Source organism: Chanodichthys erythropterus, chromosome 7 (genome assembly GCF_024489055.1).
Source record: "Chanodichthys erythropterus isolate Z2021 chromosome 7, ASM2448905v1, whole genome shotgun sequence".
Classification (NCBI taxonomy): domain Eukaryota; kingdom Metazoa; phylum Chordata; class Actinopteri; order Cypriniformes; family Xenocyprididae; genus Chanodichthys; species Chanodichthys erythropterus.
This window is the reverse complement of record NC_090227.1, coordinates 32,921,646-32,934,282: the sequence shown is the minus strand read 5'-3', so window position 1 is coordinate 32,934,282 and position 12,637 is coordinate 32,921,646. Positions and strand designations below refer to the sequence as shown.

At 34.4% G+C, this 12,637-nt stretch overlaps 3 protein-coding genes across 5 annotated transcripts; 2 read left to right on the top strand and 1 right to left on the bottom strand.

Moving 5' to 3' along the window:
• Positions 1-25: 25 nt before the first annotated feature.
• Positions 26-6,327, top strand: LOC137022925 (uncharacterized). The gene is made up of 6 exons (XM_067389393.1): positions 26-1,197; positions 1,654-1,708; positions 1,833-1,916; positions 2,017-2,052; positions 3,581-3,678; positions 6,010-6,327. The coding sequence occupies exons 1-6, from the start codon at positions 1,144-1,146 to the stop codon at positions 6,325-6,327; spliced, it is 645 nt and encodes a 214-aa protein (XP_067245494.1). The 5' UTR covers positions 26-1,143.
• LOC137022797 (uncharacterized) lies at positions 6,181-10,349 on the top strand. 3 transcript variants are annotated; one of them, XM_067389253.1, is made up of 9 exons: positions 6,181-6,312; positions 6,408-6,443; positions 6,580-6,611; positions 6,720-6,834; positions 7,772-7,915; positions 8,189-8,274; positions 8,480-8,612; positions 9,217-9,324; positions 9,471-10,349. In XM_067389253.1, exons 5-9 carry the CDS (start codon positions 7,847-7,849, stop codon positions 9,912-9,914), a joined length of 840 nt encoding a protein of 279 aa, XP_067245354.1. In that variant the 5' UTR covers positions 6,181-6,312; positions 6,408-6,443; positions 6,580-6,611; positions 6,720-6,834; positions 7,772-7,846; the 3' UTR covers positions 9,915-10,349. The 3 variants fall into 3 exon arrangements, with proteins under 3 accessions (XP_067245354.1, XP_067245352.1, XP_067245353.1); XM_067389251.1 differs by lacking the exon at positions 6,720-6,834; XM_067389252.1 differs by having other exon boundaries at positions 6,580-6,834.
• A 191-nt stretch (positions 10,350-10,540) lies between these two features.
• LOC137022924 (uncharacterized) lies at positions 10,541-11,710 on the bottom strand. Its single transcript, XM_067389392.1, has 6 exons — positions 11,673-11,710; positions 11,428-11,564; positions 11,280-11,345; positions 11,141-11,187; positions 10,914-11,062; positions 10,541-10,836 (listed from the first exon to the last, which is right to left on the bottom strand). Exons 2-6 carry the CDS (start codon positions 11,506-11,508, stop codon positions 10,541-10,543), a joined length of 639 nt encoding a protein of 212 aa, XP_067245493.1. The 5' UTR covers positions 11,509-11,564; positions 11,673-11,710.
• Positions 11,711-12,637: the final 927 nt, after the last annotated feature.

Here is a 12,637-nt window from a genome sequence, read left to right as displayed (position 1 = left end):
GAGTATTCACACTGCAAGCGTTTGTACAGCGTCACAGCAGCGGCTCGAAGCTACATATAAAGTGAGCATTTCTTTACAAAGACAGCTATAAATTTGTTTTTATAAGTTGGTCATTTATAAACTTGATAGTCTTGAAAGTTTGTTAACATGGGGAGGTGTACAACATACTCATATAAACGTAAATACATAAATAAATAAAAATAAATAAATAAGCAACATTGCTGCACACGAATGAGGTAAGCTTTGTGTTTTACATCATCTGCCGCGTGCACATGTTTACAAGACGGCAAACTCGGCGAAAAAAGCCAGCAAACTCGGGTTTGATTTGGGTATGCTGCAGCCTCTGTGTAATAACTAAAATAATGTTTATATATCATATTTTCTGGCTAGCTTACTTTAGTTTTTTATAATACACCATACTTTAACCCAAACTGAATCATTAAAAACAAGTTTAAATGGATAAATCTTGTATAATTATTTTTGATTCTTAATTTTCTTTTCTGTCATACTCAAATTCTTGTTAAAACACATTAGACATGCTTATTCTGTGCATTTTGAACACTTTTTGTGTGAAATTATATTTATTTTGTCCATCAAAAGTGTGCTTTCACTTTAATTGAGCGTCAGCAGCGCAGCAAAAATAGACTCGGCGCCGAAACCTCCGCTTCACTGCTGCTCACGCGACGCTCCTGCTTTACGCTTACGCGCTGCTCCTGCTGCCTGTGTGAATGCATCCGTTGGTTAACATGGGCGCCGAAAAAAATACGCGCTGCTCACGCGCCGCTTACGCTTGCAGTGTGAAACAGGCGTAACTCAGCAGTACGGTGTTCATATTAGGACATTCTTAGACCTCAGTCGTACAACGAAAACGTTTCAGCCATTGGATGAAACGGCATCGCGCCTCAGACTGAACGGCTTCAGGTCTCAGGGAAAACAACGTCAGCTGTGAGGTCTTCTACTATTAGGCATTGGACGAAAAGGCATCGGGCGAAACGGACTCAGAATAAAAGGCATCAGGCGAAACGGACTCAGAATAAAAGGCATCAGGCGAAACGGACTCAGAATAAAAGGCATCAGGCATCAGGTGAAACGGACTCAGGTGGAGTGTGGGGCTTCGCATTGCCCCGCCCCATGTGACGTCACATGCACGCGGTTCAGATCAGAACAGAAGAACAAGGACAGATGGATGCAGAGGAGGTAAGCCCACATGATATATTTTATTTGTTTTAATTAAATGCTACACTAATTACGTTTTATACAGAACAGAACATACATTTCGTGAATTTTATTTGCACTTTTAAAAAGTTAGTTAGCTAGCTTTAGCTTGCACTCGGCAGACTATTGTGATGTTAAAGCGTGTTCGCGCTATTGGATTGCTTGATTAAAATGTGAAACAAAAAAAACAAACAGATAATAAGCTAACATTACACTAATCAAAAGCAAATAATAAGGCTGGAAATGATGGGGACGGACGGAAATAAGTTAATTGTTTTATATATTCTATATTATAGATAATGTAAGTTTTTATATTTAAATACATCTGAAATATAATTGAGAGTACCACTTCCCCTCCCCCCAAACTTCAGTCCACTCAGTTAATGCCATTTCCATCAGTAGTAATATGCTAACGTGATATTGTATAACTTTTTTAAGAATAGAAATATGAAGTTCAAGGCGTATGACAGGCTGAGGCAACAGCTGGATAATGGTATGTAATGGGCTTTTTATTGTATAATTGAATAATGTTGTAGTTATATATTACATAGAGTATCACTGCACGTGCATGGAAACTTACGCAAGTTATATTCACTTGTACTTTGCCTTATTTGTAGATGAGCTTACTCAAAAAGGCTTTGATGCCAGAGTGAAGCATTTATTAAGTGGAGATGAGCATACTGCGGAGGAAGGAACATCAGGTATACTGTTTTTATCTTTACATATAGGAAAACTTATATTTATTTAATTACTTTTCTTCTATCTAGCCTACATACTTTGCTTTTCTCTTTAACATTCTAGAAACAAAAGAAGTCAAAAATCAGAAGGCGTTTATGGGTAAGAAGACGAAAAATGTATAGCGTCTTACAGAAATATTGTCACCCTTGGTATATATGAGCAAATTGGTTTGTCTTTTCATTATTCTGATCTAAACTTAACAAAGAGAGTCCAATGGCATAGACCTCTGAATCTGAACAATGGAGTAATAGTCGCAGATATATTGTCATGCATTCTTCAGAAAATTCAGAGCTGTTATTTTGTCAAAAGGGGATTGCACAAAGTTTTAAAGGAAGGGTCACATATATTTGAGTAACAAATAAATAAAAATACACACATAAATAATTGTGTGTGTATATAAATATATATATACAGTACAGCTCAAAAGTTTGGAACCACTAAGATGTTTAATGTTTTTAAAAGAAGTTTCGTCTGCTCACCAAGGCTACATTTATTTAATTAAAAATACAGTAAAAACAGTAATATTGTGAAATATTATTACAATTTAAAATAACTGTTTTCTATTTGAATATATTTCACAAAGTAATTTATTCCTGTGATCAAAGCTGAATTTTCAGCATCATTACTCCAGTCTTCAGTGTCACATGATCCTTCAGAAATCATTCTAATATGCTGATCTGCTGCTCAAGAAACATTTAATGTGTACAATTGTACAAAATATTTGTGCACAATATTTTTTTTCAGGATTATTTGATGAATAGAAAGTTCAAAAGAACAGTGTTTATCTGAAATCTAATCTTTTGTAACATTATAAATGTCTTTACTGCCACTTTTGATTGATTTAATGCATCCTTGCTGAATAAAAGTATTAATTTCTTTAATTTCTTTAAAAAAAATAAAAATAAAAATTCTTACTGACCCCAAACTTTTGAACGGTAGTGTATAATGCTACAGAAGCTTTGTATTTCAGATAAATGCTGTTCTTTTGAACTTTCTATTCATCAAGGAATCCTGAAAAAAAAAAAAAGTACACAACTGTTTTCAACATTGAAAATAATCATAAATGTTTATTGAGCAGCAAATCAGCATATTAGAATGATTTCTGAAGGATCATGTGACACTGAAGACTGGAGTAATGATGCTGAAAATTCAGCTTTGCATCACAGGAATAAATTACTTTGTCAAATATATTTAAATAGTTCACAGTTATTTTAAATTGTAATAATATTTCACAATATTACTGTTTTTCACTGTATTTTTAATTAAATAAATGTAGCCTTGGTGAGCAGACGAAACTTCTTTTAAAAACATTAAAAATCTTAGTGGTTCCAAACTTTTGGACTGTACTGTATATATATATATATATATATATATATCAGTACAGTCCAATATATACAATTATTTGTATTTTACATGTATATATAATTAAGAGTAATGGTTACATATTTTGTGAAAATTTTGATTTAAAGACCAAGAGGATAAACAAATTTTTCCATACCCTAGTTTGCTAATATTTACCAAGGAAAGTAAATTCAACTGTCATTATAACAAGTTGTTTGTTTGCTTGGTTGTCAATTCTTTCATTTCAAAATGATAGTTTAATAGAAATCTTATGTATGTATTACAGATGCAGCACATATTTTTACCAAAGCAAAACAGTTAATGAAACCACAGGTGAAGAAATGCCAGTTTCCCCTTCGTCAAAAAGGAAAACCCCTTTTAAAGGTTAGTAGCTGCAATTATTAAAGGTGGGGTAAGCCATATTTCAAAAACACTGTTTGGAAGTTAGTCGAGCCAGCACCAACAACAAATGGTAACCAATCAGCATTGGGGCGTATGATGCCAGACCTGCCAACATGTACGCATTTTGTATAGCGGGTACGCATTTTGACCTCAAAGTACGCTGGTACGATTTGTCACTCTATATTACGCAAAAACCCAGTGACTCCTCTGTGCACGCGTAGTACTCAAATCCCGCAAAAGAGTTCGACCAATCATAGCGCTGGGTTCATTTCCCCAAATAGCAAGCGGGGATGATTGACAAATGCGTATGGCCTATCAATAAAAAGACACTAATTATTATTATCAATAAAGTACCTAATTATGTTACATAGCCTAATTATTTTGTATGAAAACTAGCACATTAGTTACTTATGCATTTAAAAGTACCGTCTCAGTGCTGCACAAGCTCTCTTTCATAAACAAACGCGCGCGCACACAGAGAGGGAAGATCAATGTAAAATGAAAATTGGTTTAAAATTTGTTCTTGCTTGTTTTGTTTTTTTTTTGTCAGAAAACTTTTTTAATTTATACATCCATTTTTTTTTTTAAGATTCGGTAATGTTTAACACAACCCCGCCCTCGTTATATGACTAACTTGTTGATAGCCTATTCTTGAATACTGGATGCGTTTTGCTCTTATTGGTCCTTTCTATTAATTGTCAATTGTTTTCTATAAATATGTTTGTATTGGCAAACCTTTATTCAGTGAATGTTTGTCTTGTTTATAATTCAAAGACAGCACGTTACAAATAGAACGCCTTTTTTTCTTTGTGATTTAGTATCAAATTTGGATATTGTAATAATAAATTAAGTATTTGAAATGAATCACATGTAAACTCAATGTTTACTGTTTTCTAAGGGTTTCTTAATTTTAGACTAGTTTTCATTACAAAACCTGTATAAAAGACTCAACTGTCAGGTTAGTTGTATGTAAATACAGCCTACTTGAAATTGCAAACAAAATGTTTAGTCCATATTAAATATATGAATGCGATTCACTTGTGGTTGTCAGTTTGTATAAGCACATATTATGCAATGCAATATTAATCATGAATTTAAGAAATGCTTTTGAGCAGGTGGAGTGAAATTTAAAAAAAAAACCTTTAACAGTCAAAATTAGATTAACAAAGATGGGTGTGTGTGTGTGCTTTGTGTATTGTATTCTCAAAAATGTTAAAAAATACATGACCCCCCCCCCCCGAAAAAAAAAAAAAAAAAAAAAAACTTGTACTCGAAAACATTTTCCAAGGTTGGCAGGTCTGTGACGTTGAGGAGACAGAACGAGCAAGAGAGAGATTTAAAGAAAGACGGCAGAAACAGAGATGAGCCACAATACAAGAGAGCTCAAAAGAATAACATTGGAATGAAGGTTTCTGATGGGGCAAGCGCTTTAGGACCCACGTTAGTATTAGAAAAGCTTTCCAGCGCTGGAGAGAGCTAAGCGTGAAGGCCTGAGAACAGACACGGAAGCTGCTTTGATTTTGCTTCACACGTGCATCATTCATTTATCGTTATTCGTTTATTTTCCGTGAAGCATTATTTTTTTGCACATCAGCTGTGATGAACAGACATCCACTCTTGCATTGCATGTGAAACAGTGGCCAGCTAGTGATAGTTGTGAAGGTAAACCACTGCAAACTGACGACCACTAGAGAATGAGGTGTTTAGTGTCATTGTTAGTGCACTCAACCACATGCCAGCAGCGACTGAGGTCCAAGATCGACTTGGAGCAGGGTGGTTAGAATTGAAGGGTGAGATTTGGAGGCTGACCAATGAAGAGAGTGGTGGGTTTGGGTTGATTTCAAATATCCAACAGCGTTAATAAAATATGGCTTACCCCACTTTGAGTCAGCCTTAAAGAGCCAACTTACTGATCTACTACTTAAGTTTTTTATTATTATTAAATTGGCTTGAAAAATGCCAAATTACTGAAATGCTATTTAAACAACTTCTTCTGAGACCAAAATGTCTGACTACTTTCCCTAGGGCTTTCAAGCTAGAAGCACCAAATTCAGGTCTATCCATCCATCCAAAATTTTAGCTTTTTAATGTAAGAAACTTAAAACTATTTCATACCTAAAACTATTTCAAACTTAAAATCATCCAACTTAATGCTGTCAAAACTACTTTTAACTTTCTCAAGCCAACATCAAAGTTTGTCTTGTTACATTTTACTATCTAGTTAGCCATTATGATTTGTATATAAAATGTTTCTGGGAAAATTAAAGGAATGTCAACACTTAAACCAACCTATTATTTCTCTTGTGTTACAAGATAAAAATGACTCCCATGGAGTGGAAACCAAGAACTGCAAAAAAACCAGGCAGATATCAAAAAATAATCCTTGAAGAGGCACCACCACGGATGATTGTCACAGGCACTGAGGGGTATGATGAACTCCTAAAACTTGGCCAGGAGGCATTTTGGTCAGACAAAGAGAGAGAGGGAGTGTGTTTACCCTCTGCCAGGCAGATGGGACAAGATGGACGAAGGAACAGTTCCACCAGGAATTTGGATCTGTGGCAGAGATCCCGACCCTCTGGAAGCGAACATTTTACATTGGACGTAGAGAAATGGGTATCACAATGTTGAAATTATATGTAAATTTGCTCTTGTCTTAATACAAGTACAAATTGTCTTAATACAGTACCAATTGCATGTTGTATCTACAGATGTCATTTGCATTGATGAAACCAGCTCAATATCAGGTATGTACTGTACCATAAGTTTTGATGACACATTTTAAATCCCATGTATGTTTTATAATTCATGATAGTTGTTCATTTAATTCTATTGTTTAGTATGCGTTTCATTTATTTGTGTATTGCTCCCTTCTTTTCCAAGGAATTGAAGAAAGTGAAGTGGACTCATCTTTGGTAACTTAAGTTTACTAATTTATATTTGTAAATAAAGTCTTACTGAAAAATTACTGTTCAATATTTGGATGTTTAGACAAGACTGATAATCTTGATGGTTGTTTGTAGGATTTCCAACCAAAGAGATCCAGATATTTAGGAAGACCTACAGACCAAAGTGTAGTGAGGAGCTTAGGTTCAGGTCAACGTGCTGGGATATCAGAAAGCGCTGATCCAGTTCCAGGTTCAGAAAGATAACATACATACATACTTAAATACATTCATACATTCATTCATGCATTCATTTAGAAGCAGAGAAACATCCTGAAGTCCTGATTCAAATTCAGAATTGGATACAGTGAGATTCATTAGCGCTGATATATTCTTAAAGGGGTAGTTCACCCCAAATTTAAATTTGATGTAAATTACAGCTTATGGTGACGATTACTGTCCAGCTCCAAAAAAAGACCACAAAAGTTTTCCATGTGTTGTGCACTAGATTTCAAGTCTTCCAAAGCCATGTGATAGTGTGGAATGGAATCTCAATCAATTGCTTTTTTGCATTTAGAATATTCAAACAGGTCCTTATTTGGATACAACACAAAATTAATCAACAATATCAATATGCCTTTTGAACAGAGCTCCCAAAAATGTCAAGATTATCAAGAACAAAGAAAATTGGTGTATTACTCATACAAAACTATAATATTACACTAAATGTCTTTCCTTAATGATGTATTTAATTTAGTTACACTTTGTTTTTAAGATTCAGAATGTTTTTAAATTTGTAAACAGTACAGTAATTTGGACACATCATGCATTTCTGTTATATGCATATATCATGCATTTCATTTGGTTAGTGTTGCCACTATCGAATATTTAGTAGTGCAAAGAACCTAATGCCTGTTTACACCACAAATAGTTTTAAATTTCACACAACTGGTGCAACTGTCCCCAAAATACTTTAAATATATTGCATAATTTTAAATGTATATTAAATGGCTAGTTTTTGTGGTTTCTGGAGCTTGACATCTGTGGTCAGAATGAACTGTCGTTGTGTAGAAAATTATATAAATATTGATACTTTTTTCTGTTTTGTGCATCAAGTGGAAATAAGAAAAGAGTAAATGAGTAAATCATGGCATGATGTTCATTTTAATGGGATTTGATTGATTTTTCAGAGCAAAATGCAAGTGGTTACACACCTCCAGAAATTCTTGCAGAGAATCCCATGAACGAAGGCATAGAATCTGTAGATGAAGTCGGTTGTCCCCAAAATCAAGTGTTTTATGTGTCATCCAATGTTGTCACCGTATTACCGTCACGTAAGTTATATTGCCAATCAAAACCTATAAGTTTGCAGTATTTTTTTTGTTTGTTTATTTTGTTTGTTTATAGTGGATAGATTATTTAATGTTAAATGCATAAAATTTTTATATATATATATATATATATATATAATTTTTTTTTTTTTAAATCTTTATTACATAGTATATTTTCCGCGGCTGCCATATTTGGACGAGTCCCTAATCAATTACAATGAAGAGAGCCTGTTGGGGGAAGGTGCATTTGGTAAAGTATATAGAGGTTATTTTCAGGGCACCCCAGCTGCCATAAAAAAGATTCTGTATGGCACAGCAGGACTTCCAGACCAAGACATCCAGCATGAGATTCTTGTCTCACTGTAAGATTCTCATCATTAATTAAATATGAATTTTTAATTTGAATCTTATATCAGTTTTAACAGTTGGGAAGAATGGAAAAGTTGGGAATACCAAATAATGCATTTTTACTGTGTTAGTTATATTGTTGTCATCTGTAACGGTTTGGCTGTGCATAGGATTTTAATAATTTACTAAATGCCTGATACACTTCATTGTGCTTAATAGGCGACTGAGCCATCCCAATATTGTCCGACTGATGGCTGCAGCCCGTACGGACAATGCGTTCCTCCTGGCAAATGAGTATATACATGGTGCAACCCTGGATGATGCACTACACAATGAACATTCTTGTGTTAAGGTAAAAAAAAATCACTTTCATGTAACATTTGTGAAAAATTGTTGGTTTCGCAGACCAGGCTTAAACTAGTCCTAGACTAAAATGCATGTTTGAGCTGTTTTAACTGAAAGCAACTTACACTGACATATCTTAGTATAATGTCAGTGCCATTGTTTTGTCTCAAGATGCACACCAGTAATGTTTTTTTTTTCTTAAAGCATGTTTAAAAAAGCTACTTAAATGTCCTTACTTAAATTTAGCCACAATTAGGCCTTAGTTCAATTAAGTTTAATCTAAGCCCTGTCTATTAAACCAGGCTGAAAAAGTTATCTTTGAAACCTTTTATAATGCACACATCAGTAATCCACTATTATTTCTAAATAACTTTGTTGGCTCTGATCAGGCAATGACAACCTTTTCTTAATTGAAAAACAATAACACATGTAAAGCAAATCAAAGGAGACAACATAACCTTAGCAAACTTGTCTCTTACTGTGTATGTGGTAGTTTGAATTTATGGTCAATTTTTGTGAAGGTTCTGCTGTTTTGTTTGTGTATCTCTTTGGTGAAATGTACAACCCTTTCATAAGTTTGTGATTCCAGTTTGTATTTTATTTTTTGTTAGTTTGAAGGAGATGACAATTATTTTGTTGCCCTGGACATCTCAATGGCCATTGAGTACATCCATTCAAAAAATGTAATCCATCAAGATTTAAAGCCAGCCAATGTTTTGGTAAGATATACATTTATATAATATTTTAGTTTTTCCTAATACTAACCAAAATTAATAGTAAGCTTAAAATGAGGATATTGGCTTTAAAAATATGAAGAAACTATATAATTTTAATGTTTTAAAAACTATTTTGTTACTCTTAACAGATTGACCAGTTCTCCAAAAAGGCTGTACTCACAGACTGGGGGCTTGCCAACATTAGAGACACAGTTGTACTGCGACAAGGAAGCAGACTCACTGGAGGAAGAATAGGGCCAATGGGTGGGACCTTTCTGTATATGGCCCCAGAATGCCTTGTTGAGTTCGAACAGGCTTCTAGAAGCTCTGACATTTGGTCCTTAGGAGCAACTTACCTAGAGATTTTCACCAAAACAGCACCATGGACAGTCAAAAACCAAAGACAGCTGTGCGGTCTAATGGCCACAAAGGTGCCACCACATGCTTTGCAACACCTAAATGACAAGTACAGGTTTATTGATCAAATGTTGCTCTATGATGCAGCAGCCAGGCCTGAAGCTTCCTCGGTGGTGCTTTCCATTAAAACATTGGAGGGGCTAGATTTCAAGAGCCGTTACGGTTACGAATGGTAAATGTAAAATACAAAACCTGACATCGGTTGGACCTTTCCTCAGTTACATGGACAATGTAACATTTCTTTTTCAGTTTGTACTACAAATACTACTGTTGGTAAAATGTTAACATTTCTAGTCACAACCCTTCTTTCTTTAACACTGTTGTTTGTGGTTTGAACCGAACATACTAATAACATTGACATACTTTACTTATTTTAGGCAGTGAGTGCAGGATAATGTACAAAACTTAACAAAATTTCATGGTATGTCCGTGATGTAAGTTTAATCGATACTGTTCTGATGTGAAACGGCAATACATTACTTGCTCATTACTATAGGTAGTGAGTGCAGGACAATGTACAAAACTTAACACAAAATTCCATGTTATGTTCATGTCAGTTTAATGGATATTGTTCCAATGTGAAACACCAATATAAAACAAATGTACAACTGTTATGCAATTCCAAAAAAAAGGTCACTTGACTTGACTGTCAGATAAACAAAAAAAAAAAAAAAAAAACTAACTTAAAATGAATGTTTAACTATTTGTTGGAATTCATGTTCACATCATTAAAGGTGTTGCATCTTTGTAGCATTTCTTTTATTCATTTGGCATCTATATTTAGATTTTGTTTGATAAGCAGTTACAAAGTCCATGACTCATTGGCCAGTAGCTGGTATATTTCATTAGCCTCCGCAAATGTGGATGGAATGGAAATGCCTCTTGAATCAAGGACTGTGGTGAATTTCTCGACCAGCATGAGGTAAGCTGCAAATGACCCATCTGGTGATGATGGGAAGTTGGTATCCTGAAGAATTACCTCAGTAATTCTTCTGAATGCTTCGTTTGCCACCAACAAAGGCTCCTCAACATCACAAATGAGCTGTTCTGCATACTGTAGGAGGTCATCATCTATTTTGCAGAGCATATCAGCAAAGCCTGCAGGTAGATACAAATTCCTTTTTCAAGTTGGGTACTGCTTTTCTCAACCATTTTAATTTAGATAAAAAGCATACCTTCAGGTGGGGAGTTGAAAAGAAGGTCTGGTTTCCCAAATGGACCTGGAACATTCCGTTGCTTGCGAATATCATGAGTGTTCCAGAGTCTTTGTTCCATGTTCAGCTCTCTCTCAAGAAGGGGAAGGTGTGTATATTGCAGGCAATTTCTATAAGTTAGCAGCATGTATTTATTTTTTCATTAAATGTAAGCAGAAACATGAGGGATGACAACAAATTTAACTTACATGTGAACAGGATTGTCCAAATCGAGCATGCCAGACTCCATCATGGCCTAAAAATGCACATTTTTATAAACTTAAAAAAATTACAAAAATGTTTTAATTAGCATCAATAAGCATTTGACAGTTCCAGTTAAAAGTTCACCTCAAATATCACCTGCCATTTTTTGATCCATGTTTTCTTCAGCATACTGTTGAAGCATTCAGCTCGCTAATAAAACAAAATAATGTTATTTCTTGTTACAAAAAAAAAAAAAAAAAAAATCTTCTATTTGCATTTTATGCTCACATACCTGATTATGTACTGATGTGCCCACTCTGAAGGAGTCTCGTCCTTGATCACTAGCCTCTCGGAAGTGAAATGCCACTTGCATCTGTCCAACAAGGAGATTTTCCTTTCCTCGGTCTGCTCTTATAAATCGTGGGCAACCTATAATAAATAAAAGTAATATTTTTAATAATAATAATAATAATATTGTTTATAAATATGAGAAGCTCTCTCCAATCATAACTATTGTAAGACATCAAATATACATACCACCGTGTTCCTGAATGGCATCAAAGAAGTACCTTGCAATGAAGGTTTGTTGTCGGTTAGAAGTGCCAGCCTTAAGCCAAATAATTTTCCTAGAAAATCTATTAAGAGCATTGCAAGTACATCAACAAAAAAACCTATGGGCTTGTTTTTACAAAAAAAGTAACAAATTAGACTACATTTCAGAGGCTAAAATTACAAGGCAATAAAATTTGTGAAACGTACCCATCAATACCAAGATGTACCCAGATTCCAAAGAATTTCAATTTGTCATTTCCTATAACAAATGATAAAATATGCATCACAATAAATATCAATTATTTAATAAAAACATCAAATAGAAAACTTGAAGGAATAGTTTATGCTTTACGCTTATTCTCATGTTTTTGATACCTATATAACTTTCTTCTGCATATGAAACACAAATAAGTAATCAGCAGCATAACGTCCAAGCTCTTTTCAAAATAATAGTGTAAACCTCTACAATCTGCAGTCTACCAGCCTGTCGGTTGGGCTACAACCTACACCTCTATGATCTTAGCTGGGTCCATCAAAGCCCATGCTGTCCAAGGAAATGCTATCAATTTCAACACCCTAAATCTGCAAAAAACAACTTATGCTGTAGTTTAGAATTATCTTTAACATTGTGCTCATACTGTAATACTCCATTTAACCCTAAACAATTTCTCCTTTTGTTTTCCACTGAAAGAAAATCATGTGGATTTGAAATTACACAGGGAAGAGAGTTTGGCTTAACTATCCCTTTAATAATATATGTTTTTTAATATTTATGTAATGTTCAATAATACTTACCATCAATATGCCAAGTGTAATTTGGTCCACGGCTGAAGTAGTTCCTACGTTCAATTCTTTTTTTCCTGGACATCTTCTAATAAGACCACTGCCATCAAGTTCTCTCATTATTAGAGCCACATCATTCCTAGACAAAGAACAGAGGGAAAACACAT